Below are 27747 nucleotides of genomic sequence, written 5' to 3'. Positions count from 1 at the left end.
TGTCTGCTTCCCTTCTGAGAAGGCAGACTCCTCCAGGGGGCCAGACAGGGGTTCCTGACCAGTGTTGTCTCCTGGGGTATTGACACAGTTGGTGCAGCTGGGTCAGGGACTGGCACTGGAACGGTGTTTGGGAGCTTGATTATTGGCTGTGTGAGGAACCGTAGCTCAAGCAGAGGCTCCTTTCCTCTGCCCTTCTGGGCTCTGCCCTCATGGAGGCCGTGGGCTTCTTCTGTTTCATAGTTGTTTTCTTCATTCTCTATCATGTGAGGTGCCATCGGGTCACTGATGGGCTCTGACTCCATGCCAGTCCAAAGCTGTACCATCAAGCACAATGTCACAATGCTTCTCTTTCTATTAAAAAAGAAAGAAAAGGAAGAGAGAGAAAGAAAAGTTCTGATGAAGATTTACAGTATAAGCAAGGATTCTAAAATAATATGCTGATTGAAAGACTGCCTAGAATCACAAAATACAAAAAATAAATAAATAAATAAAAAAGAAAAAAAAAAGAAGAAGGGTTGGCAAGAGGGCTCATCAAGTAAGGATGATTGCTGCCAGTGCTGATAATCTAAATTCAAGCCCTGGAGCCTATATGGTAGGAGGAGAGAACTGACTCCTACATAGTTGTTCTATTTTCTTCATGCATGATTCATAACACACCAGTGCATGTACACACACACACACACACACACACACACACACACACACACACACAATGTAAAAAACCCTAAGAGCCAAATACAAAATACTGCACGGTTATCTGCCATCTCTCTGGAATGTGTTCTGAGGTATTCCTCACATGCCTTGCTTGGAACCTTGGATACTTCTAAAACGTTTATATTTATTTTTGTTAAAAGCCCATACACCCATACTCGTGGTAGGTCAATGTATGGATAGAATAAGAACTTAACAACAATAGCTAATAGTAGGATAACTGTAACTATACTGTAATACAAGTCATTTAAAAATTGGTTATTTTGGGACTGGAGAGACGGCTCAGGGGTTAAGAGCACTGACTGTTCTTCCAGAGGTCCTGAGTTCAATTCCCAGCACCCACATGGTGGCTCACAACCATCTGTAATGGGATACAATGCCCTCTTCTGGTGCGTCTGAAGACAGCTACAGTGTACTCACATATATCAAATAAATAGTTTTTAAAAACTGGTTATTTTTATTTCTGGAATTTCCCATTTACTGATTTTGGAGTGAAGTTAGTTGAGGTAGCAGAGATCTTAGCAGAACCTTGGTAAGGAAAGGCTACGGATGATTTCCTGTTTATAAAGTTCTACAAGAGACAGATCTCGCCTGTAGAAGCAGCTCAGCTTTCCTGATGCTGGTGTCAGGAAGAGACCCAGAACAGGGTGAATTGTAGTAAAAAACTCTTCCTACCACACAGTCCTAAAGCCTTTGACTTCCTGGGCGATAGAAGGGAATCGAACCCTCCCCCCCACCCAAAGCCATACTTAACAGTAAACATTCTACAAAGCAAATCGACTGGTTAAAACTTCTGTGACTGCGTAGAGTCAAAGTGTTTCCTAGGTGGGGAGCCGGATTCTCTTGGGATATATTTAGCTCTTTAAATGAGTCATTTATTGCCTACCTCTCTGTGTAATCCTGAGTAAGTCCTTTTAGAATGTACCAGCAAGACCCCCCCCCCTTCTATAAGATTGTCATTCTATAACATCTGAGGCCTAGAACAGAGATTTCCTCCGAGCTGCTGTAGTCGTCTACCTGATGTTTCTAACCATGCATTTGAAGAATCTTGATTTATGGGTTTTGTTGTTGTTCCGTTACTATAAAACCTTCAGCAAGCAGGTAGGTTGGGGTAACCTAAATCTGTTTCCATGGGGATGGTTACTCATGTTTGACTCCAGAATGAACTTCCCTTTGAGGTGAGAAATGTGTTTTGAGTCCTATCTTTTGTACTTCAGTCTCTCTAGAGTTTGCTTGGGTGAGATGTCTACTGATGGACTCTAGACAGTTTCGTCATGGGGGCTGGTAACGAATGAAACACCCCTGTGAACACTGCTTCAGAACTCTCCACTCTCACTCCAGGGGAGAAGAGACGTCTTGGAGACTGAGTTCAGTCACCTGTAGCTAGTGATAGCTTGTGATTCCTGTGTAATGACCCCTTCGCCCCTGCCTCCCTAAAATCCCCCAAACAAAAAAAAATCCCAACATACAAAACCCTAGCACATAAAATTAGGAGAATTTTCTACTCAGTCAACAACTGAGGTACAAGGAGAGTAGTGCGCACACAGAGGGCATGGGAGCTTCAAGTACACGACCTATCACCCCTCTTTTGCTCCATGTATCTCTTCATTTGGCTGTTCTTGAGCGGGATCCTTTAGTGTAAACCAGTAAATACGTACAAGGCACCTCTCTGAGTTCTGGGCTTATTCTATTTAGCAGATTATGCACCCTGAGAGGAGCTTGTTAAAATCCTCAAATTTGTAAGTCAGTCCGGAAATGTGGCTGGGCATCCTGGCCTCCTATTTGCAGGTCTCATCGAAGGGAATACAGTCTCGTGAGACTGAGCATATGGATCCTGGTTTGTAATTGGATAGCATCAGGACAGAATTGAACTGACAAGTGATGTCTGTAAAAAAAGATGTCCCCGCCCTTTCCCCTGGCTGGCAGCGTGCGCGCAGAGGCTGCAGGATGCCTGGAGTTACTGTAAAAGACGTTAACCAGCAGGAGTTAGTCAGAACTCTGGCAGCCTTCCTCAAAAAGTCCGGGAAGCTGAAAGTCCCCGAATGGGTGGCCACAGTCAAGTTGGGTTGGCCAAACATAAAGGGCTTGCCCCATAGATGAGAACTGGTTCTACACACCAGCGGCTCCCCCAGCACAGCACCTCTACCTCCGTGGTAGTGTGGGGGTTGTTGGTTCCATGAACAAAATCTACGGAGGAGGAACGGTGTCAGGCCCAGCCACTTCAGCAGAGGCTCTAAGAGTGTGGCCCGCCGGGTCCTCCAAGCCCTGGAGGGGCTGAAAATAGTGGAAAAGGACCAAGATGGGCCGCAAGTTAACACCTCAGGGACAGAGAGATCTGGACAGAATCGCTGGACAGGTGGCAGCTGCCGGCAAGAAATATTAGAATAAAGGATGCTGGGTTAATAAATTGCCTCATTCATTAAAAAAAGATGTCCCATTGGTAGTCAAAAAACACATCACGAGCATTTGGCTAGTGGGAATGTTCTTTGTTGTGACAATGATAGTGATCTCATGGTACGTTCTGTACACTTTCAAAATCATGGAAAGGTAGAGCAAACTTTAAACCACAGATCAAAGAGTTGGCAGATGGGTCAATGGGTAAGGTACTTGCACAAGTGTAGTGAACAGAGTTCAAATCACTGGGACCGGCATAAATGGTGGAAGGAGAGAGCAGACTTCTCAAAGTTGTCTTCTGACTTCCTATACTCCTGCATGTGCACCCCCCAGTCCATGTATATGAAACAATTCTTAAACTTATAGACCACGAAGTCCTCAGTCGATAGGATGCATACTTAACGCACAGAAGGCCAGGGTTCCATCCCCAGCGCTGCATAAACCATATGGTATCTCATGCCAGCACTTAGGAGGTGAAGGAAGGAAGATTAGATGTTCAAGATCATCATCAGATACAGACTGAGTCCGAGGCTAGCCCAGTATACCTGAGACCCTGTCTCTAAATAAGTTAATAAGGGACAAAGAGGTGACTTGGGGCGACAAAGGTGCCAGATGTCAAATCCGATGTCCTAAGTTTGATCCTGATACCCACATTGTAGGAGAGAATAGATGTGTTGAGTGTGAGGCCAGCCTGGTCTACAGAGAGTGTTCGAGGTCAGTCAGGAGTACACAGAGAAACCCTGTCTCGAAAACCCAAAATAAGCAAACAACACCAACAAACGAAAAACAAAAGGAGAGAGCGATTTTCTTGCACGCTGGTCGCTGGCCTTCACACTGGTGCAGTGGCAGATGGCAGATGCAAATGGCCTCTACCTGCACGTAACGTTTAGAACAGCCTGCCTGTATGCATGTGTCTGTGGCAGTGCTTATTTAGTAGGCACAAGTGTGTGTGTGTGTGTGTAGGGGGTGTGTGTAGGGTGTGTGTAGGGTGTGTGTGTAATGGGTGTGTGTAGGGGGTGTGTGTAGGGTGTGTGTAATGGGTGTGTGTAGGGGGTGTGTGTAGGGTGTGTGTGTAGGGTGTGTGTGTAGGGGGAAGGAGGGGAAGGGGCTGTAGGTGCAACCCTGCTCAAGATCAGTTCTGGAATCCCAGAATCAGGAGGCAAGTTCAAGGCCGGTCACAGTTACACATCGTGTTTCTGGTTAGCCAGCACTACACTGGAAGATCCTTCCTCAACCAGTAACTGGAAGCACAAGTGTTTAGTGAGGGAAGGGAAGAGCAAGCAGGGGTCAGATGGCTCCAGAGGAAAGGACAGCCTCCATTGCAAGTGCCAGGTTGGGATGGCGTAAGGTGAGTCGGTATTCTTTTCTGCTTCACGTGTCTTTGACATAGCTACACATGTAAGTGTGTGAGCACCCGTGCATTCCTCTGTGTGTGTGTGTGTGTGTGTGTGTGTGTGTGTGTGTGTGTGTGTGTCCTAAGGAGGCTGAGGCAGGAAGATTTCAAATTCAAGGCCAGCTTGGCCTTTATATCGAAGTCTATCAAAAAAAATAAAAACATGAGAGACAGTTTAGATGGCTCAGCAGGTAAAGGCATTTGCCACTGGGCTGACTAGTTTTATGTCACCTTAATACAAGCTAAAGTCATTTGAGGGGAGGAACCTCAATTAAGAAAATGCCTCCGGGGCTGGAGAGATGGCTCAGTGGTTAAGGGCACTGACTGCTCTTCCTGAGGTCCTGAGTTCAAATTCTAGCAACCACATGGTGGCTCATAACCATCTGTAATGAGATCTGATGCCCTCTTCTCGTGTGTCTAAAGACAACTACAGTGTGATTATATATAATAAATAAATAAACCTTAAAAAAAGAAAATTGAGGAAGTTTCATGAACAAGCAACTAAAAGAAATCTATGTGGTCAATGCAAAATATTTAAAGTATCTGTGACAAAATAAGCTTTATTTTCAACCAATTAATTTGACAGTGTCCAATTAGTGTGTGTAGAGAGAAATGACCAATACTAGTGTAGCCAGTGAGACAAAATTGTGTGGAAACATGAGTGCTATTGCTTGCAATAGGATCTAATCAAGTAAAAGAGATTGAGGAGGAAGATATTGGAAGTGGTTTCAGTGGAAGGGTCGGGGGAGAAAGAGTTAAGACTTAGAGATTTATGTCTAATCACTTATATCTTTGCTGACTGTTCAACACTAAGCTTCTAGAAAATTTTAGATAAATAACAACATGTGTTGGATGAATAAGGTTTATCAATCCCTAAGGTCTACTCAGGTTAACACTAATTGACTTGAAGGTATATATTTACTAACTTCCTTAAGCTATTGGACAAACTGAATCTCAAAGGAAACTAATATTCTATAATGACACACCATGAAAGGGTCAGAAAACTGAGGTTCCCAGTCTGTTAGTGGACTGTACAGTTTGGGGCCATCATGTTCTCATTTTTATTAGAATTTCACATTTATTATTGTGTGTATGTGAATTTGTGTAGAGATCAGAGTACATCTCAATTCTCTTCTTCTACCATGTTGAGTTCTGGGAATCAAATTCAGGTCGTCAGGCTTGGTGGCAAGTGTCCTTACCTGCTGAGTCGTCCCCATGGCCCTCAAAACGTTTTTTGTATATAGATCTCCCAAACACCCGAGAGCCGCTTTCTTGCTTTTCTGTAGAGTTTTCTCATCTTAAGAACTTCTTTCCAACTCCACCTACAGAAAATTTGCATATCTATGAGGTTCAGGCCAAGTCTCACCTCTTTCTCTTTCTTAGAAAAGTTCTGCCTCAACTCCTCTACTCCTTCAGTACTGACATATTTTAACACCTCTCTGCAGGATTTTTTTTTTTTGTTCTCTTAAATTCAATGCCATCTTGGGTAACACAAGCCAGAACACCCATCCTAAACAAATTTAAATACATACACACACACACACACACACACACACACACACACGCGCGCGCGCGCGCGCGTGTGTGTGTGTGTGTGTAAATTATGTGTACTTACGCGCGCGCGCGCGCGCGTGTGTGTGTGTGTGTGTATAAATTATGTGTACTTATGTAATGTCCGCTGTCATTGGATTCGAGGCAGCATAAAATCCCCTGGAACTGGAATTACAGGCAGTTGTGAGTGATGGGAACTGAACCTGAGTTCTCTGGAAGAGCAAGTGCTCTTGATCACTGAGCTCTCTCTATCCAGATCCTTAAGGGGATTCTTCTGCCTTAGCCTCCTAAATACCTAAGAACTGGGACTAAAGCATGTGCCAACCTGGCTTCATTTTTTTTAAACATGCTCTTTATAAGGCAAATAAGGAAAGGGATTTTCTTCTTTAAAATTAGGGAGAATTGGCGGTTACTAAATTGACCTAAACATCAAATCCTTAACTGCCTTTCTCTTGGGGTAGCAGGAACAAAGCTGGTTTCATATGTAGTTACATAGATGATAAAAATCTGTTTCTTTCTCCAGTAGTCAAAGCTTTGGGTCACCAAACACAACCAGGAGCGATCAGGATTTTCAAAGACATAGCCAAATCCATAGCCACTTCAATCTTACAGCGTTTTCACCATATTGAAAAAGGAGTGGGTTACGAAATGGCTATTTTAAATCTGCACATGGCATCACCCTGTCGCTAGAGTATGTCTGATTTTAACGCCTGAAACAGCACGGGAACATGGGAAGGTGAGTTCATGTTGCATGATTGTGACTCTAGATAGTGTTTTGTTAGGTAAAAAGGTCCCAGGTTCAGGGCGATGACTCCGCAAGACAGTGTCTGCTGCCCAGAGGGATCTCATTCGCTGCATAAGCACACTGGCCTGACCTCTCACCATTTCTGATGAAGGGCATAGGTCCCAGACAGGATTGGAACAGGGTTTCTAACTCAATGGGTGGGAAAAGGTGTCTTTTGGATGGCCACCAACACACCGGCCCTGAGGAACCAGGTCGACCCACGCGAGGACGCACGCCAAATCCGCCCGCCCTCCGGCCCGCGCACCCGCCCGTTTGGTGACGGCCGCCTTCTTTCCTCATACCCAATCAGCAACCACTTCCTGCCTCACTCTTGTCCAATCATCACGCTCCACGAAGAATAGCCCTAGGGGGCGTATGGGAAAGAGCTTTGAGCGATGGCCGTATCTACCAATAGATTCTCAGATCTTGCGCAAAGGGACGGGAGTTGACGTTTGTTGTAGCCACTCAGGAACGAGGGGCGGACGCGGGGTTGGGCTTCGTGCGGTGGGGCTCGCTCGCGCGGCGGCGGTAGCCGAGGCCTCTTAGTTCTGCGGCACGTGACGGTCGGGCCGCCTCTGCCGCTGTCTCCACTGCAGCACGGGGCCCGGTGTGCGGGTGGGAGAAGGTGAGGGAGCCGCCAGTGGTCCCCGGGAGGCTCGAGGTGAGACGGGAAGCGTGTGCGGGGACCTCAGGCCTGGGACGAGTCTGGGTGAGCGGCGGCGCGGCGGAGGGGGTCGGGCGTGGCAGGAATCTCGACGGCTGAGGGTCCGGCGGGCTTTCGAGTGGCGCAGGCCCGGGCGGACGCTCAGAGCAATGAGGAGAGCGGCAGGGTTAGAGAGACTGGTCTGGGCAGCGCCGCCGGGGTCGGGAGGCGTGGCAGGTGTCCTGGGGTTTCCCTTGACCTCTGAGAAAGCTAACTACTTCCTATGGCTTTGGTTCTAGAGTTTTCTTAGGCCCTGTCCTGGCCCACCCAGAGGTGGACTGAGTAATCCGGTATAGGTGTAGTATTAGAATTAGGCCTAGTAGGTAGCCCAAATAGTAGGGAAAGGTGAAGTAAATCCATAGAGATAAGCGTTACAGTTTCAATATTAGAAAATAATATGTCCAAAGCGAAGTCTGGACCATAGCACCCCGATGAGGGAGTAGAATGTACTAGAACGTGTACCGCTTGAGAAACTTAAGGCTTAACTATTAAAGCACCTGCCTATTCGGTGATGATAGATAGTGATCCAGTGAGGGTATTCACTGGACCTTAAAAGCAGGAAATACAAGCGAAAGTTCAGTTAGTGAGTGTAGGAAACTGAGGCCTAGAAGTTTGAAATGACTGGCCCAAGGTCATACAGGTAGTTCTAATCCAGTTCGGATTGTAACTGAGGACTAGACAGTTTGGGTTTCTTAGTTAAGGTTAAAAGTCCTGGTGCAAGCTCCTAACTGCAGTTTATCGGGGGAAGTGGGATTTGGGAGATTTTCTACTTTATGGCTCAGTCCCCTAGGAGTAGACAGAATGGCTGGTCTTGTATTAAAAGGTAATGGGAATGAGAAATTGGATGTATAGTAAAGGTTCAAGGAGTAGTAATTGCACTGGCTTCTTGTAGTCGGAGTGAATGCTTTGGTCATTACACTGATATACTAATTTTTATGTTAAGTCCTGAGGGCACATTAATGACACCTTGTATATTAACTGCTGGTCATGACATTAGTGATTGCTGGTTGTGTGAAGTTAAACCGAACTGAATATTAAATGCTTGACAGAGATGAGCTACGGTTTCTTTACCCTGAGGAAATGGAAGATTCTGCCTGTTTTTTAAATAATCCTCCCCCTTTTTAAAGGGAGAAATAATTGGGTTATCTGAAAAATCTTAGTATATTTTCTAGTACCATTTGAAAGGACACGAACGGAATCGATTCTCATTTTGTACTTGAGCTGTAATTAAGCTTACAGGCCAGGCAGGGTACACAAGTGAGCCAGGCCCTGAAGAACTGTTTATAGAAGTGAACTATCCACAATAGGAGTTTACTGAGCTGTCTGAAAAATGGGTGTCTCCGCCTTGCTATTTTTTTTTTTTTTTTTTTTTTTTTTTGGTTCTTTTTTTCGGAGCTGGGGACCGAACCCAGGGCCTTGCGCTTCCTAGGTAAGCGCTCTACCACTGAGCTAAGTCCCCAGCCCCTCCGCCTTGCTATCTTAACAGTGCAATTAGCTCTGTAATCTTTCAAGGGCCACAAGGCACGTGCATCTTGACAACACACCTTGCATCCATGTCCTGGAGAGGTCACTTGCCCTGCCAGAGAACTTGAAGGGAGTAGAGTGGCAGTTGGTAAGCATAACTGCAGAATACAGTGTCCAGCATAGTAGCTTTGCTTCCTGTCCTTTATAAATGGGAATGAGTCTCCTACTTGCTTTACCTTTGAGGGGGCAGCTACTAAGAAACTGCTTTGGAAAGTATAAGGAAATGGGCAAATAGAATTGGCAGCTCATAAAAAGTCCTAAGAAGTAAAGTGCCAACCAAAGATAGTTGTAGTCTGTATAACTTACTGTAAAACTCATTAGGAACATGCTTATTAAATGCTTTGTTATTGCTACAAGTGCTAGGTAAGAATTTTTAGGCTTATTTATCTAATTTTTGGTGTATGCGTGTTTTGCCTGCATGTATGTATGTGTACCAATGTGTGTGAACCATCATGTTGGTGCTGGGGATCAAACCTGGGTCCTCTGGAAGAGCAGCCAGTGCTTTTAACCAGAGCTATGTCTTCAGCTCTGAAAAATTTCCTTTTTTAAAGAATCTAGAAAATTTTCATATTGTGGTATTAATGTCTTTTTAAAAATCTCGTTAAGATTTATTTAGGTCGGGAGAGATGCTCAGCAGTTGGGAGCACTGGCTGCTCTTCCAGAGGTCCTGAGTTCAATTCCCAGCAACCACATGGTGGCTCACAGTCATCTCTAATGGGATCCAATGCTCTCTTCTGGTGTGTCTGAGGACAGTATACTTATGTACATGAAATCACATCTTCCCTCTGGCCTTTTTTTAATTTTTTATTTTTTTATCCTTTTTTTTCTAAAGATTTATTTATGTATGCCTGCAGGTCACAAGAGGCACCAGATCTCATTACAGATGGTTGTGAGCCACCATGTGGTTGCTGGGAATTGAACTCGGCCTCTGGAAGAGCAGTCAGTGCTCTTAACCACTGAGCCATCCCTTCAGACCCCTCTCTGGCCTTTTTTAAAAAGTTGTATATATATATTTTTTAATCTTATAAAAGATATATTTAAAAACATTTTTATGTGTATATAGGTATAATTATATACAATATATTCATGGGTGCCCGTGGAGGCCAGAAAAGGGCATTATATTCCCTGGTGTTGGAATTACAGACTGTCATAAGCTGCCCATCTGGGAACTGAACCACCTCTCCATCCTGGGTATTCACATCTTAAAGTGAATTAATATGAAAAAAGTTAATTAAAAAAATTTAGTAGATGGATGGTGTGGTAGTGGCTCACCTTTGATCTCTGCATGAGGATAGATTTCTCTCTGAGTTCAAGACCAGCCTAGTCTACAGAGTGAGTTCCAGGACAGCCAAGACTGTACAGAGAAACCCTGTCTCAAGAAACAGATTATTTCTATGTTTCTGTTAATGAAAAGAGATCCAAGAAGGTGGGTATAACGCTTGCTTAGCAAGTTTGAGACCAAGGGCTTTACTCCCAGCACATGAAAGCAAAAACCCGAAATCTGACCTGTGAGTAAGGTATTACAGATCTCATTGATAGAGCGGATCACAGATCACACTGTTTCCCAGGTGTCTCCCTCCTCCCACTCCCACTCCACCCCACCCCCAAATGCTAAGGATGGAATCTAGAGCCTTGAACTTAGTCTACTACTCAGCTGTATCTCCTGACTGCCAAGGTAATCTTGAATTTCTGGGTTCACTTAATCATCCAAATTCAGGGACTACAGGAGTGTGTAATCATGCATATTTTTTATTATTTAATAGATGAGCATTTACAGCTGTATTTTTCCCTATTAAATGTTATAATTCTCACAAGATGTTTTGTTTTTTGTTTGTGTGTGCTTGTGCTGTGGCATTTAGGCTTCTTTTTGTTCTTTTTTTCGGAGCTGGGGACCGAACCCAGGGCCTTCCTAGGCAAGCGCTCTACCACTGAGCTAAATCCCCAACCCCGGCATTTAGGCTTCTTTTTTTTTTTTTTTGGTTCTTTTTTTCGGAGCTGGGGACCGAACCCAGGGCCTTGCGCTTCCTAGGTAAGCGCTCTACCACTGAGCTAAATCCCCAGCCCCAGCATTTAGGCTTCTTGACAAGTACCTTTCCCCTCTATGCCTTCTCTCTGGCCTTTTTTTTTTTTATTTTTTATTTTTTTATCCTTTTTTTTCTAAAGATTTATTTATGTATGCCTGCAGGTCACAAGAGGCACCAGATCTCATTACAGATGGTTGTGAGCCACCATGTGGTTGCTGGGAATTGAACTCGGCATTGGAAGAGCAGTCAGTGCTCTTAACCACTGAGCCATCCCTTCAGACCCCTCCCTGGCCTTTTTTAAAAAGTTGTATATATATTTTTTTAATCGTGTGTTTCTATGTGTATATACACACATGAGTGCAGAATCCCCGAGAGTGGAGTTATGGGTGATTGTGTAAGCCACTTACTGTGGGTATCAGGTCCTCTGCAAGGGCGGTAAGCACCTTTAATATCTGAGTCATCTCTCTAGCCCATATTTTAAATTTTGACAAGGTGTAAGCAGTAGTAAAATCTGAAGGCAAACATACACAAATAGTGGAAAAATGGTAAGAGGGTCAGGATATTTGCTACCAGGCCTGATGGGTGCCATTGCTGGGTGCTACTTGGTGGAAAGAAGACACTGACTCCTGGAAGTCACCCTCTGACTTCCACATAAGTAATAAATACAACTAGGTGCTTATATTTTCCCCCAAATAAAGTTTAGAGTACTTGCTTTAAAATTCATTAAAAATCAACAAGTAGAAATATTAGCAATATCTAGTAACTGTCACTAAAACAGACTTCCTCATAAGCACTTGAGATACGTTTAACCTAGTCAGCAATTCTACAGTAGAAGTTAGTATTGGTTTAGAGAAGAAATCCAGGCCCAGAGATTAGCAGTTGACCCACATTATTGAGTAGCTAACCAGGAATTGTGATTTGAACATGTGTTTATAAACATATTGGGCAGAATATATAAAATAGTAATAGAAACCCCTAGAATTTATATGGGTTTTTTAGGCCACCTAAAGTATTCCTTGCCACGACCTAAGTTTTTTAAGCCAAAAGTTTTTTTAAGAGACTATGTCAAATGAGATGGTGACGTGTCTACCCTGTTAATTTTTTTTAAAGATTTATTTATTTTATGTACAGCATTCTGCCTGCACATGTGACTGCAGGCCAGAAGACGGCACCAGATCTCATTACAGATGGTTGTGAGCCACCATGTAATCTAGTTGCTGGGAATTGAACTCAGATCCTCTGGAAGAGCAGTCGGTGCTCTTAACTGCTGAGCCATCTCTCCAGCCCTTACCCTGTTATTAAGACCTGAGTTCAGATTGTCAGCATTCAGTGCTCGGGGCTGGAGACAACTGAGACGCTAGAGCACACTGGCCAGGTAGTGTTTTCTTAGAGACCATGTGTCAAAAAGTAAGGTGGAGGAGGATGAAGGAAGACATAGGTCTGTGTCCTTTGTACACACAAGCCTGAACATAAACTCACATTAGTATGCTGAAATGAACAGGATGAATGCATGGCTTCCATAAAAATCACATTTTAAATATTCCATGCTATTTCACAAATTGCTTTTTATTTTAGAATAACCAAGAATATTAGGTCCTTTTACTATTCTTGTAATTTTCATAAATGAAAGAAGAGTTGAAGTTTCTTTTTGTTTGAGTTTTGAAATAGAATTATACCATGTAGCCCTGGCTGACCTGGAATTCATAGTGTAGAACAAACTGGCCTCAAACATGTGATCATTCTGCCTCTGCCTCTTTGAGTATTGGGTTACGGGTCTGCAAAGCCATGTCCTGCTTGAATTTGTTTTTAAGTTCTTTTAAGATATAAAATCTTTGATGGCTGGGGAGATGCCTAAGAGGTTAACAGTACTGGGTACTCTTCAAGAGGACCTGTCTTTAATTCCTAGTACCAAAATGGTGACTCACAACTCACAATCTGTAAATCTGGAGCTAGAGAATTTGATGCCCTTTTCTAGCCTCTTGGCACTATGCACATACATGGTACCTGGCCACACATGCAGACATCCACTCATAGATATGAAATTTAAAAAATAATGTATCTTAAAAATATATGCGGGCTGGAGAGATGGCTCACTGGTTAAGAGGACTGACTGCTCTTCCAGAGGACCTGAGTTCAAATCCCAGCAACCACATGGTGGCTCACAACCATCTGTAATGAGATCTGATGCCCTCTTCTGGTGTGTCTGAAGATGGCTACAGTGTACTTATATAAATAAAAACTGATAAAAAAATTAAAAAAAATATGCATTGGGCAGTAGTTCTATCATATAGTTCTATAGTTCTATAGACTGGAGGAGGGAGGGACTGGATGTAGATGGGCTGTTATCCAGAAGCGGGAGAAACTAAAACAGTTTTCCTTGACAGGACAGGTTACTGTTCTCCACCACTGAGCCCTCTTGATAATAAGGATTTGAGGTTTCAAAATAGAAAACCTGAAGCTGAACACTGGAAATGCAGCTCAGAGGCAGGGTTCATTTTCAGAAGGCTCTGGTTTTGATCACAGCACTGTGAAATGATAAAACCTCAAGTTCCCATTTTAAGATAACTCGCCCTTCTAAAAGCTGGGTGGATTGCACTGAAATATGAGCGTATTGGGTGGGTGGTTTTGAAGATCCCTTTGGCCTTAAAAACTAGGTCCTTTTGTCTTTGGTAAGTTGGGGAGCATGCTAGAGTCTTAATGCAAATAATGTGTTTTGTTGGCTTTGTACTTGTCTGTTTTATGATTGATTGCAGGTGGATGGTCATTTGATTACTGGAGAGCAAATCTAGGGCTTTCATGTGCTAGACAAAGGTTACACCATTGATACATACCCTAAATTTGCTGTGGGTATGTATATGGGTGTGTGCACTTTCATATGGGTGGCTACATGTGTGTGCATTGAGGCTAGAAGACCTCAAGTAGTTCACCTTGTTTAAGATAAGGGTCTGTCATTGGCCTCATGTTTGCTATTAAGGTTAGTAATTCTCAGAAATAGACATGTGTCTTTCCCAGCTCTTCAAACCCATCTAAATTGAGAAAGACTAAACTTCATTAAGCTTAAATTTATTGTATTGGGGCTAGAGAGGACCTGTGTTCTGTCCCCAGCACCTATATAGTGGATTGTGCAGCAGTTCCAGGGAATCTGACATCATCTTATTTTTCACAGGCTCTGGGGATGCACATTGTACAGAAACATGCATGCAGACATTCATAAAAAATAAAATTAAGGTTTTACTATTGTGTGTATAGGTGTGCATGGTGTGGGTGGATGCAGGAGTTCTTTCTATTATGTGGGTTCCAGGGAATGAACTCAGATTGTCAGTCTTTGCAGTGTCTACCCACCGAGAGCTCTCTTACCAGCCTGTTTTTTTCTTTTCTTTTAGCCAGTTTTGCTATGAATCCCTGGATGACTAGGAACTTGTTAGCCTTGGGCTCATGATTCAGTAATACATTAAAAATAAAAAACCTAAAGTTTTGAAGTAATTATATGCATAACAGAACTGGCAAAAGCTCTCTTCATGATACAGTGGTACATGAATTTAATCTAGCTCCTGGAGATGGGAGGTGGGCTATCATTAAGTCTGAGGCTACCTTGGATTACATAATGAAGATTCTGTCTCAAAAACAAGGTTAGGGATGAAGCTCAGCAATAGAATGCTGACTGACAGCCCTAGCACTTAAAAAGTGGGAAAAGTAATACAGGGTAATCTGTTGTAACCACTGACTACTGAGTTTCCCCTAGTAAGACCCAAACCAAGCCTTTTACATGGGTCTACTCTTTAGAGTATATTCAGACCATACTCACTTTTATGTAATTTATTTTTGGAATTTTTCCCTTTTTGGCCTTGGCTTTTCTTTATTTTTTTAAACAACCAGGGAGGGGGTGACACATGTACATGTCATAGTACTTGTGTGGTGAGAGTGAGGGCAACTAGCAGGAGCCAGTTCTCTCAATCACATAAGTTCTGGGGATCAGACTTGGCCTTGTTGGTAAAAGCATCTTTACTTGCCGAGCTATCTTGCCAGGCCTTGTTTTATTTCTTCTAGAGAGAACCATGTGTGGCCCAGGCTGGCCTTGTTCATTCTGTTATTCCTGATCTTTCTGCTTAGTCTCTGGAGTGCTGTGATCAGAGATGTGTATCGTTGCAAACCATTTCAGTGTATCAAGCTCACTGCTAGGCACCAGATGCATTTTTCTCTTTTGGCCCCATTATAACACAGAATTTGCGTGGTATCCAATTATGTGAGTGCTGGGAAACAGTCTTGGGATTGACCAGCTTCTTTTTCCTTTTTTTTTTTTTTTTTCTTTTTTTTTAAAGAAATTGGATCATAAGTCAGTACTGGTGTCATGTAGTATGTATGCTATTCATCCCTCTGCACTATTGGCTTTATTGTTTGCATTAAAGGCAAAGCCGTGTGACATTCAGGTGAGTGATGGATGTACTTAAGCCATTTTGGGAAGAAATCCTTGCAGTAGGCTCAGATCTTAAGATTTTCATGTTACATGGCTTTAGTTTCTTTCTTTTTTTTTTTTTAAAGATTTATTCATTTATTATATATAAGTACACTGTAGCTGTCTTCAGATACACCAGAAGAGGGCATCGGATCTCTTTACAGATGGTTGTGAGCCACCATGTGGTTGCTGGGAATTGAACTCATGACCTCTGGAAGAGCAGTCGGGTGCTCTTAACCGCTGAGCCATCTCTCCAGCCCGTTTCTTTTTTTTAAAAAAAGATTTATTACATATGAGTACACTGTCGCTGTCTTCAAATACACCAGAAAAGGGCATCAGATTTCATTACAGATGGTTGTGAGCCACCATGTGGTTGCTGGGATTTGAACTCAGGACCTCTAGAAGAATAGTCAGTGTTCTTAACCGCTGAGCCAGCCCTCCAGCCCGTGGCTTTAATTTCTAATTGCTACAGTAATTTGTAATTTTACAAGACAAAGATTTGAGCTGCATAACACACACAAGGGTCTGGTTTTGCTACTCACCAAAATCTTTTCTTTTGGTAAAAAGGAAAAGGAAAAGTGAAAAACAGATTTATCATGGATATACACTGACACAGTTGTCTTTGTATTTGTAACCTGATAGCTGTGCAGCCTTGCATTTGCATCCTAGCTCAAAGGATTAAAAAAAAAAACTTAATGACAAAATCCTGTGTAGGACATGTTAGGGTTAAGACTAGCAGACAGGGCTGAGGATTCAGCTCATTGGTAGATTATGTGACTAGCATGTACAAGCCACACAGTTCAAGCCAAATAGGGAAAAAAACAGTAAATGAAGATCTTCAAGAAATCCAGAAAGTGGGGTTGGGGATTTAGCTCAGTGGTAGAGCGCTTGCCTAGCAAGCGCAAGGCCCTGGGTTCGGTCCCCAGCTCTGGAAAAAAAAAAAAAAAGAAATCCAGAAAGTGATATATCTTATAAGCAGAAAATAAAGTTGTCAGAAGCCAGAAGAAATGGTATATAGGAATGCCAGAATCCTTGCTTTAGAAATAGAAAAGAAATCATAGGAAATGTGTTTCTATATAAAAGTGAGGTAATTTCTGTATTGACTTCCCTTGAGCCTTGCAAATTCAGGTTCCCTGCTGCTTGATTTTTATTTTTATTTTTTTAACTTTATTGCTTAGGTGGGAGGTAGTTCACTGTGTAAAAATGGTTTCTGCCAAGCCTAATATCCTATGTTCATTTCCCAAGTCCCACATGGTGGGAAGAAGTAAAGAGAACAAACTTTAGAAAGTTGAAAGCTGTTCTCTTCTGACTGCCACACACAATAAATAAATGTTCTTTTTTTTTTTTTTTTCGGAGCTGGGGACCGAACCCAGGGCCTTGCCCTTGCTAGGCAAGCGCTCTACCACTGAGCTAAATCCCCAACCCCCAAATAAATGTTAAAAACAAAACCTATTGCTTGCTTGCTTGTCTCTTTTTCCTTCCTTCCTTTGTTCCTGTTTTTGGAGACAGGGTCTCTAAATAACCCTTTATGTCTTGGAACTTTGTAGGTCAAACTGGCCTCCAACTCACAGTCTGCTTCTGCTTCCTGAGTTCTGGAATTAAGAGTATGTGCTGTCACTTTCCTTTGTTTTGTTTTTAAGCTACTTGTTAGAGATTCCTTTCTGACAATTTTTAGAAACTCTGGGAAACAACATAAGTTGTGCTGTTTGCTTAGGAGACTATAAAAAGATAATTTGGCTGAGTAGTGGGTGAACAGTGAAACTGTCCTGAAAAACAAAAAACAGAAGATTGGGTATGAACAAAAAAAATGGAAAAGTGTATACATTTAGATGTATGAAAAGAGCCTAGTGGTGGTGCATGCCTTTGATCCCAGCACTTGGGAGTCAGAGGCAGCCCTGTCTACAGAGTAAGTTCCAGGGCAGCTATGGATACACAAAGAAACCCTGTCTTAGGGGAAAAAAGAGAAAAGTATATGAAAAATCAACCAGGAATCTGTAGTCCCAGCATTTGGGAGACAGAAGAGAATTGCAAGTTTGAGGCCACCCTGGACGTACCAGACCTTGTTTCCAGAAAATGTGTGTGTGTTTGTCAGTGTAAAAATTCTGTGTCTTTAGAACAGAATTTAGGGTTAATATGAAGGGTATTGGGAATCTTGGCTCCTGAGCCTGATTCTATAGTTTACTGATTGTTTTTGGCAAGATGATTTTCAGTTTCTCCTTAGAATAAGTGACTAGATTCCTATAGCATATTCTATTAGCTAGCAAGCCATGTCTGTCTTTCATATTATCCTAATCTCATAAAATTGGATGTTTCAAGAAATGTTCTTTCCTGTTACTGGCAAATATTAGAAACTAAGATCTTGTATTTGGTCTGTTGTTGGTTACAATAATGTATCTCCCCCTCACCACCCCCGGAGCTGAGGACCAAACCGCTCTACCACTGAGCTAAATCCTGAACCCTACAATAATGTAGTATCTTCATTTCTGTGGGCTTTTTGAGTTGATAGCAAGGAAGTATGTAAGTATTCCAATTGGTGTATATATGCAAATTCATGGAAACTTTTTTAAGTGACTTTGTATTAAGCTAAACAGTCATACTAATTCTGTTTGCCCAGGTGGGTTCTTCCAGTCTCTCTAATTTGCTTATCTATAAATTTTTACTCCAACAGAAAAAGTGGCTCCCTTCCACCATCTATTTAATTCACTTACTGTTGATAAGCCTGTGCAGTGTCAGAGTCATTGACCCATCTGCCATGGGAACTAGCTCTTTGAGCTAGTGTGGTACTTTGAAAGGTTCGGATTTACTGAGCACACCCCTGTACCCCTCAGTGAGATTGTTTTATGGTCCGTAATAAAGCTGTAGATTGTTTTGTCTCAATGTACATGTTGTCTTTGATCACTTGAATTCCTAAATGGTTTTGTTTGTTTTGTTTTCTAAAACACCAAATTTCTTTGGATTTATTTTTACTTTTAATTGTGTATTTTTATTTTACTTTTAATTTGTGTATTTGTGTCTGTAGGAGGTTATGCATAAGTGTATATGTCTGCAAAGGCCAGACTTGGGAATTGTAGATGGGTGTAAGCTTCTTGACATGGGTTCTGGGAACTGAACTTGGGTCTTCTGGAAGAGCAGGTAAGCACTTTTAACTGCTGAACCATCTTTGTATCTCTTCAAAAATGTCTGTCTCATTTGTCTATGAATATTACAGAGTTTATAAGGAATTTGTAGTTCGGCATTAGAACATATTAGTTTACATTGGTCAGTATGGTAAATTGAGCACTTTTCATTTTCTGTTTTGGACTTGCCTGCAAAATAATGGTTTTGCTTGTAAAGAAGAGCCAAAAGTAGGCTCAGCCTTCTTTCTGTTTCTTTTTCCTTTAATTTTGTTTTGTTTTGAAAAATACAGAAGTAGTTTGTGGGGCTAGAGAAATGGCTCAGCATTTGCTGCTCTTGCAGAGGACCTGGGATTGGTGGTTCTCAGCACTCACGGTGGCTCACAGTCATGCATAATTGGGAATTTGACCTCTTCAGGCAAAACACTCATTCAGAGGTGTGTGTGTGTGTGTGTGTGTGTGTGTGTGTGTGTGTGTGTGTGTGTGTACACCAGTGTCTCAGCCTTTCTGTAGAGGTCAGCGGACAATTTCAGGGTCAGTTCTTTATAAATTTACCATGTGGGAGGTAGGGGTGTTACTCATGTCATGATTGGTATCAAGTGCCTTTTACTTTTTAGACAGGGTCTGACTATCCTGGATTCTATGTAGACTAGACTGGTCTTCAACTCACATAGATCTGCCTGCCTCTGCTTTCATCTCAAGTGCTAGAATTAAAGGCATACATCATCATGTTTGGCAAGTTTGCTTTCTTAAGTATTTTTAAATATGCACCTCACTAGTACTAAGCATATTTATACCAAATCTTTAGAACCTTTTCAGACTCTTCATATTAAACTCTCCTTTGTTTCTTCCCCCCAACCCTTATCACAATTCTGTTGGTGTACCCTTTTTTTTTTTTTTTTTTTTTTTTTTTTTTGGTTCTTTTTTTCGGATCTGGGGACCGAACCCAGGGCCTTGCGCTTCCTAGGCAAGCGCTCTACCACTGAGCTAAATCCCCAACCCCCTGTTGGTCTACCTTTATATTTGGACACTTAAGATGCTTTATGTGGGCTGGAGAGATGGCTCAGTGGTTAAGAGCACTCGCTATTTTAGGACCCAGATTTGACTCCCAGCACCCAAATGGAGGACCATAACCATCTGTTAATTCCATCCAATTCCTGTAGGTCTAATGGCTCTGACCTCCAAAGGCACCAAGCACTCATACACATAAAAAAACACATGTAAAAAAATTTTTTAAAGACACCTTAGGGAGTTGGGGATTTAGCTCAGCGGTAGAGCGCTTGCTAGCCCTGGGTTCGGTCCCCAGTTCCGAAAAAAAGAAAAAGAAAAAGAAAAAAAAAGACACCTTAGTACAGTGGTTCTCAACCTTTCTACAGATACAGTCCTTTAGTACAGTTCCTCTAGGTGACCTCCATCCGTAAAATTACTTTCCTTGCTACTTCACAGCTGTAATTGTGCTGCTTTTATGAGTCATAATGTAAGTAATTGATATGCAGAATATCTCTTATGTGACCCTGGAAAAAGGGTTATTTGATCCTCCCCAAAGTGGTTGTGACCCACACGTTGAGAACTATTGCCTTAATGTCTCTATGTATCTGTAACAGGCTTGTTTTCGTCACTATTGTTATACTGATGAACCTTCATGTACAGATCTCTGAAACCCTGCTCTTAATTTTTTGGTTGTACAGCCAGAGTGAAGTTGTTGGATTAACTGTATGGTAGCTGCTTATCCATAGCACTTACATCATTTTATAATTCCACTCATGGTGCACAAGGGAACATTTACTATCATATGGATTATATTTTTAGTAACAGCTTTGTAAGCTTTTGTATCTTGCTGTGTTTATAACAATATGATGAGTTTTGGTAGAAATTGTGGGTTTATATTGTTTCGAGAATGTGGGAAGTGTTCAAGAAAAGAATGAAAGTGGGTAAAAGTAATAGTGTAGCCAGAGTGAAAGGTGTGAGTGATAGCCACAGGGTGAGTCACCAAGAAAAACTCAGAGGAAAACACTTGGCACTTGTGTACATTTCAGGTTTTTGATTTTGTTTAAGGTAGGATCTCACTATATATTTTATCAGGCTAGACTTATAACCAGGTGGGTGTAGGACTCCCAGAGATCTGCCTGCTTCTGTTTCCCAGGCGCTGGAATTAAAGGTTATGCTACCATGCCAGGCTGTTTTCTTTCTTTCTTAGCAGTTGTGGTTTATTGAAACGATGAGCAATTAAAGTAGCTGGTACTCTGCTTAATGGTTTGTTGTGGAATCTTAGAGTACTCATGTAAGAATGTGTATACCTGAGAACTGAACATCAGCAGTGTCCATAGGAAGTCTTCAATGTGAAGTGAACCTTTGTTATTTCATCTTAATGTTTTAATCAGTAGTCACTGTAAATTAGATGTGAAAGAGATTATGGACATTATTTAGGAGATGGCTGATGGGTAAAGGTGCTTGCCACCAAGCCTGATAACCTGAGTCAAATCCCTGGACTCAAGCCGTAGAAGGAAAGACTCCTTAAAGATTTTCTTTTCACAGCTCTCAGGAAGAGGTCACACATAATAAATAAGTATAATGGGACTAATTAATTAAATATCCTTGGGCTATGTATTGTTTGATACTGTATGTGAGAGAAAGTGACAGACAGGGTTTCCTGTGGTTTTGAGATTTTACTCTGTAGCCAAAGACAACATTGAACTTCTGATCTCCTACCTGTGCTTCCTGAGTGGAGCACTGGTGTAATTTTATTAATTTTTGATAGCACTTCACAGTTCAGACAGGCCTTTAATTCAGGGTTTTTCTGTTTCAGCCACCCAAGTACTAGTACACGTATGCACCAGAATACCCAGTTTATATGGTGTCATTAGATATTCTTTTGACTTTTACTTTTAATTAACTGACTTTAGGAAAGTCCTTTCATCTCCCAGGGTTCACTTTTCGTTTTTTATAGGCTGAAAATTAAAAAAAAAAATTTTTTTTTTTTGTTCCATGATTTGAAACCCTGATTTTAAACAAGGAGGCTAAGGTTAGTGGCTTTATGGAATTTAAAATGGGAAACAGCACATTGTACATTCCATTCTTTTTGCAGATAGATCATGGAAGGGAAGTGGTTACTGTGTTTGCTACTGGTCCTTGGAACTGCAGCTATTCAGGCTCATGATGGACATGATGATGACATGATTGATATTGAAGATGATCTTGATGATGTTATCGAAGAGGTAGAAGATTCAAAATCTAAATCAGATACCAGCACTCCTCCATCTCCAAAGGTTTGAAGTAGATCAATCTTTTTCTTTTTGCTTTTATGAGACAGGGTATTACTTTGTGGCCAGGCTGTCCTGGAACTCAAAAGAATCCACCTGCTTATACCTTCTGAGTGAGGGGATTAAAGGTGTATGTCACCGCTCCCAGCTTAAAGTAGACCCTTTTATCTTTTGGTTTAAAAAAGAAAAAAAAAAAAAAAAGTGAAACCAGAGGCTGAGGATATATAGTTGCTTGCCTGTTGTTTTGACACTTCCTCACCCCACCCCCAAAACTGGATTGTTTTTAAAGGCAAAGCAGCTTAAAAAAATATTTGCTAAGCTTTCTGTCAGCCTTTGGTACATGTGGATTGAATTCAGGGACAGCTCTGAAAGCTCTCTGACAATTGCAAACAAACCCCGAGAGTAAATTCTAAAGAATGTTACTAAATGACCCGTTCCTTCCAGTACAACAAGGATCTTCTGTAGCTCTGGATGCCTTGGGATTTTGATATCCATCAGAGGGGCTGTGATTTCAGGCTTGTGTCACTGTGCTTGGTTAAAATACTGCTGCTTAATTAATTTTATGTTTAACATAGGTCACCTACAAAGCTCCAGTTCCAACAGGGGAGGTTTATTTTGCTGACTCCTTTGACAGAGGGTCTCTGTCAGGGTAAGTGTTTTCCTGGGAGTAAAGGTTTGAGAGGTGAATGTCTTCTAAATAAGACAGTAGTGGGGGGGGGGGGGCTGGGGATTTAGCTCAGTGGTAGAGCGCTTACCTAGGAAGCGCAAGGCCCTGGGTTCGGTCCCCAGCTCCCAAAAAATACAAAAAACAAAAATACAAAAAACAAAAAAACAAAGACAGTAGTGGGAAAGCTCTAGATCCTTTTTAAGCAGTATTGGGGCTGAACCTAGTATCAGGCATGGGAGGCAAGTGCTCTGCTGTGAGCTACAGCCTGAGACAGTGGCCTGGGATAGCATGTCTAACTGCATCTCGTCATACATGGATGTATTGTGGAACTTTGCTTCCTGTTGCTTTTATTCTTTTTTTTTTTTTTTTTTTTTTTTTTTTTTTTGGTTCTTTTTTTCAGAGCTGGGGACCGAACCCAGGGCCTTGCGCTTCCTAGGCAAGCGCTCTACCACTGAGCTAAATCCCCAACCCCGCTTTTATTCTTGTTCTTCTCTTCTACCCTAGATTTTATTCTTGGGGAATTTTCTTTCTCTTGAGTCTTGTTGATTAGGCTAGCTGGAACAGGAGCATGATGGTACTTGAAGCAACATTTACAGTCACTTATTTTAACTGTGGGATTTTTCTTAATTACAGGTGGATTTTATCTAAAGCCAAAAAAGACGACACTGATGATGAAATTGCCAAATATGACGGTGAGAGTTCCATTTGTTCTAGACAATTTCTTTTGGCCTCCACATGAGTGAATGCGCACGCACACACGCACACACTCACTCACACAAACCTGTTTATTCTAAAAATATCTTTATTTTTAAATTAAAATACAATTACATTGTTGTCCTCTTCCCTTTCCTCCCGCCAATCCTTCTCATGTACCCCAATGCTTTCAAATTCATGATCTCTCCTTATTACTATATTTTCCCCAAGTATATAAATACAGCCTGTTCCCTTATATAATGTTATTAGCATGTATATGATTTCAGGGCTGACCACTTGGGAACCAGTTTGGGTGTTCTTCCTTGGGAGGACTTCCTTCTACTCTCAGCATTCCTTAATTGCTAATAGTACTTTGTCTAAGGTTGAGACCCCATGAGATTCCCTCTTTGCGGTTAGCTTGTCTGTTGGCGTCTTCCTTGTTGAGGTCTTCTTGAGGCAGCTGTGTTGATGAGACTTGAGGAGACAGGGTCTCATTGTATGTATCCTTGGCTGGCCTAGAACTTGCTATGTAGACCGGGGAGATCTGGAACTCATAGTCTTGACTTTACCTCACAAGTACTGCAGTTAAAGGCTTGTGCTGCCATGCACAGCTAAGAATAAGTAATCTGTTGCTCTTTTAGAGATAGGGTTTCTCTCTAACAGCCAGGGTTATTCCAAGTTGCTCTCTAGACTAACCTCAAACTCACAGATCTTCCTGCCTCTGTCTCCGGACTGCTGAGATTAAAGTCTTGTGCCGCCACACCTTGCTGAAAAATAAGTATTCTAAGAAGATATTTTCAATTTTTTTTTTTTTTTTGGCTTGGGAATTATATCATCTTTGTATATGGGGCTTTATGTGTGATAGAATTAGAACTCTTTTTTTTTTTTTTTTTTTGGGTTCTTTTTTTCGGAGCTGGGGACCGAACCCAGGGCCTTGCGCTTCCTAGGCAAGCGCTCTACCACTGAGCTAAATCCCCAACCCCAGAATTAGAACTCTTAATAACCATTTAGAAATGAAAGTTTCTCTTTAGTATGACAAATAGGCCACTGTTATTATTCCAGCCATGTCTTACCATATGACAGATATACATGCACACTATGGAACTCAGCTCAGATGTAAATGTAATGGCAAACATTGATTATTTTTATACTTATACAACCCAGAATTTAAAAGACCTTAAATAGTGTGGCTAACAGTCAAGAGCCATTTTGTATTGTTTTGTAGGAAAGTGGGAGGTAGATGAAATGAAGGAAACAAAGCTTCCAGGTGATAAAGGACTTGTATTGATGTCTCGGGCCAAGCATCATGCCATCTCTGCTAAACTGAACAAGCCCTTCCTGTTTGATACCAAGCCTCTCATTGTTCAGTAAGTTCAGTGCCTTCTTGATACTTTTCTAGAAAGGGTAATTTCAGGTGACAGTATGAAACTTGACCATACTAAAAAACCATATATTCATAGTAGGATTTTGTGTGAATTTGAGTATGTTGAGTAGTTTTATTTTTAACTGCTCAAAAAAAAATCTGGTTGTTTACCTTCTGAGAAGCAAACAAATGTCTGCATTTTACATTAAGGATTACTTATATATTTTGGTTTTTTGAATGTTGTGTGGTTGAGTGGCCACATAAAGGTGGTAGATGATGGATCCCTTTGTGTGGCTAATCATGACATTTGGTAAAACATGATCAAGCTGGGAGAAATCAATTAGGAAATATGATCTTTCAAAATGCCACAGGAGTTTTTTTTTTCTTCTCTCTCTGAAACTAGGTATGAGGTTAACTTTCAGAATGGAATAGAATGCGGTGGTGCCTACGTGAAGCTGCTATCCAAGACCTCAGAACTCAACCTGGTAGGCTGTCTGTTTATGTACAATTTGCTTTATGAATCTTAGAGCTTGGGGTGTAGCTCACTGGTAGAGTACATGCCTACCATCTGCAGGGACCTGGGTTTAATCCCCATCATTTAAAAAGAGAAAAGAGATTGCAAGACCTATGAAAATAAATGGTGCCCTGCTGTTGAACCATGGAGGCTTATCACTGATGGGCTTTTAACTTGAGAAGATGACTGTTGAAAATTGAGCTATATCTTATTTCTGGTTTCTTAACTGTGGAATTTTTAGGTTTTTGTTATTTGTTTTGTTTGTTGTTGTTCCTTTGTTTTATTTATCTTTATTTTTGACACAGGATGTCATTGGGTATAACTTGCTGCATGGAATTTGCTTTGTAGACCAGGGAGGCCTCAAACTTCCAGAGCTCACCTGTCTCTACCTCACAAATGCAGGGATTAAAGCTGTGTGCTAGCAATTTTCAGTTTTCTCAAGCTTATTTCTTGTTTTTGAAAGAAGTCTATATGCATTTAACTTTTTTTTAAAAAGTATTTTAGTATTTCTAATGATTGCCAGTTATTTTTCATTGGTATCTGAAGAAGCCCTATAAAATCATAAGGTTTTCTTTAGCACTAATAGAATAATTTGCATGTAGTTTTATGAGAGGAAGTATATATTTTTCAAAGTTTGCTGTTTGAATTCTTTGATTAGAGTAACTTAAAGCACTCCACCTTTGTCTCTGAAGGATCAATTCCACGACAAGACTCCGTATACTATTATGTTTGGTCCAGATAAATGTGGAGAGGACTACAAACTGCATTTCATCTTTCGCCACAAAAACCCCAAGACAGGTGTATATGAAGAAAAACATGCTAAGAGGCCAGATGCAGATCTGAAGACCTATTTCACTGACAAGAAAACACATCTTTACACATTAAGTAAGAAAAACCACCTGTTTGGGGGCTTAAGACATTACATAGTTAGCATCTAGTTCATGTTAAGATTGTATAAGCAAAAGCATTTCTTTATGAAGAATCTTTTGAAAAGACCCCATGTGCTGTCTTCCAATGAACGTGGGTAGTATGCTTCAGCCTTGTCAGGAAACTACTAAACCACCTGTGGATTAAAGAGGAGAAAACTTATGATAACTAAGATGTCCCCATACCCTTTGAATAAATTAACATCTTTTGTGGTCACGGGTTTACTATAGAAAGAAAACATGCACTAATGCCAGGGACATTAAAGGCCATGTTGAGAGCCCAGGCTTAGTATGCTGAGAAGGGAACAGGTCAGTTTTAGAGAGATCCCTGCATAGATTTTAGCCAGGGTGTGAGGGTGTTCACCCACAAGGCCAGTGTACTAATAGTGTACTAATGTCCTCTTAGAATGGACATTTTCACTCACATCTACCCATTGACCTACAAAGTTGCAGAATAAATTATTTTATGTTCCTTTACATAGCAATAGGAGTTGCAATCTGTTCACTACATCAACAGATTAGTAATGTTTTCATAATATGAGATGTCTTGTTTTGGTTTTTGAGACATGGTTTTCTGTATAGCCATGCTCTCCTGGAACTTGGTGTATAGACCAGGCTGGCCTTAAATTCAGAGATCTTCTTCCCTCTACTTCCTGAGTGCTGGGATCAAAGGCATGTATATATTAGTATGTTTCTGTGTCTATAAGTGAAGACCTGGAAGTGAAAAGATTTTTTTTTTTTTTTTTTTTTTGGTTCTTTTTTTCGGAGCTGGGGACCGAACCCAGGGCCTTGCGCTTCCTAGGCAAGCGCTCTACCACTGAGCTAAATCCCCAACCCCAAGATTTTTTTTTTTTTAAGATTTATTTATTTTATTTTATACAAATACAAATACAAATACACTGTAGCTGTCTTCAGACACACCAGAAGAGGGCATTGGATCCCATTACAGATGGCTGTGAGTCACCATGTGGTTGCTGGGAATTGAACTCAGGACCTCTGGAAGAGCAGTCAGTGCTCTTAACTGCTGAGCCATCTCTCCAGCACAAGTGAAACGTGTGTGTTATATGTCTGCATGTATGCCTGTGTACCTCTTGCATGCCTGGTGCTGAGATGTAGGAAGAGTATATTGATGCCCTAGAGGTAGAATTTTAAATACAGTTGTAAGCCACCATGTAGGTGCTGAGAATTGAGCTGGGTCTTGTGGAAGAACAGCTGCTGTTCTCAACCACTGAGCCATTTCTCTAGATCCTGTCAGTGTGGTTTGTGGGTAATTATGTGGAGGTCAGAGGACAACTTTGAAGATGTTTCTTTCCTGCCCTAATGTGGGTTCTTGGACTCTAACTCAGAGCACTGGGATTGTGTGGCACGTGCCTTTATCTGCTGCTGTAGTGTTTTACCAATTTGTATTTAAAATTAACTAATGTTATTTTGTGACAGGGTCTTGCTATGCAGGTATGTCTGTTCTAGATTTTTCTATATAGTCAGGCTGGCCTCAAGCTCAGATCTGCCTGCCTCTGCTACCCAAGTGCTGAGATTAAAGGCATGTACCATTACACAAAATGCTTTTTCTTTTTCTTTCTTTACTTACCTTATTCTTAAACTCCTATATAGCTGAGAGTAAAATTGATGACCCTCCTATCACCTCTTATCACCGTAGTGTTGAGATCACAGGAG

General features: G+C 41.5%; 1 protein-coding gene across 6 annotated transcripts in view; it reads left to right on the top strand.

The window, feature by feature from the left end:
- The first annotated feature begins 7332 nt into the window (after positions 1 to 7332).
- Positions 7333 to 27747, top strand: part of Canx (calnexin) — a 33269-nt gene continuing 12854 nt past the window's right edge. For 2 of the 6 annotated variants that reach the window (XM_087571064.1, XM_087571060.1), the window contains exons 1-7: positions 7333 to 7458; positions 21736 to 21916; positions 22486 to 22559; positions 23211 to 23269; positions 24496 to 24637; positions 25037 to 25118; positions 25840 to 26032. In XM_087571064.1, the coding sequence (XP_087427190.1) occupies positions 21743 to 21916; positions 22486 to 22559; positions 23211 to 23269; positions 24496 to 24637; positions 25037 to 25118; positions 25840 to 26032 (724 nt within the window). In that variant the 5' untranslated portion in view covers positions 7333 to 7458; positions 21736 to 21742. 6 annotated transcript variants of the gene reach the window in all.

This window comes from Rattus norvegicus, chromosome 10, assembly GCF_021556685.1.
Source record: "Rattus norvegicus strain SHRSP/BbbUtx chromosome 10, alternate assembly SHRSP_T2T, whole genome shotgun sequence".
NCBI classification, from domain to species: Eukaryota; Metazoa; Chordata; class Mammalia; order Rodentia; family Muridae; genus Rattus; species Rattus norvegicus.
The sequence above is the reverse complement of the archived record's forward strand: the minus strand, read 5'-3'. Positions and strand labels throughout refer to the sequence as shown.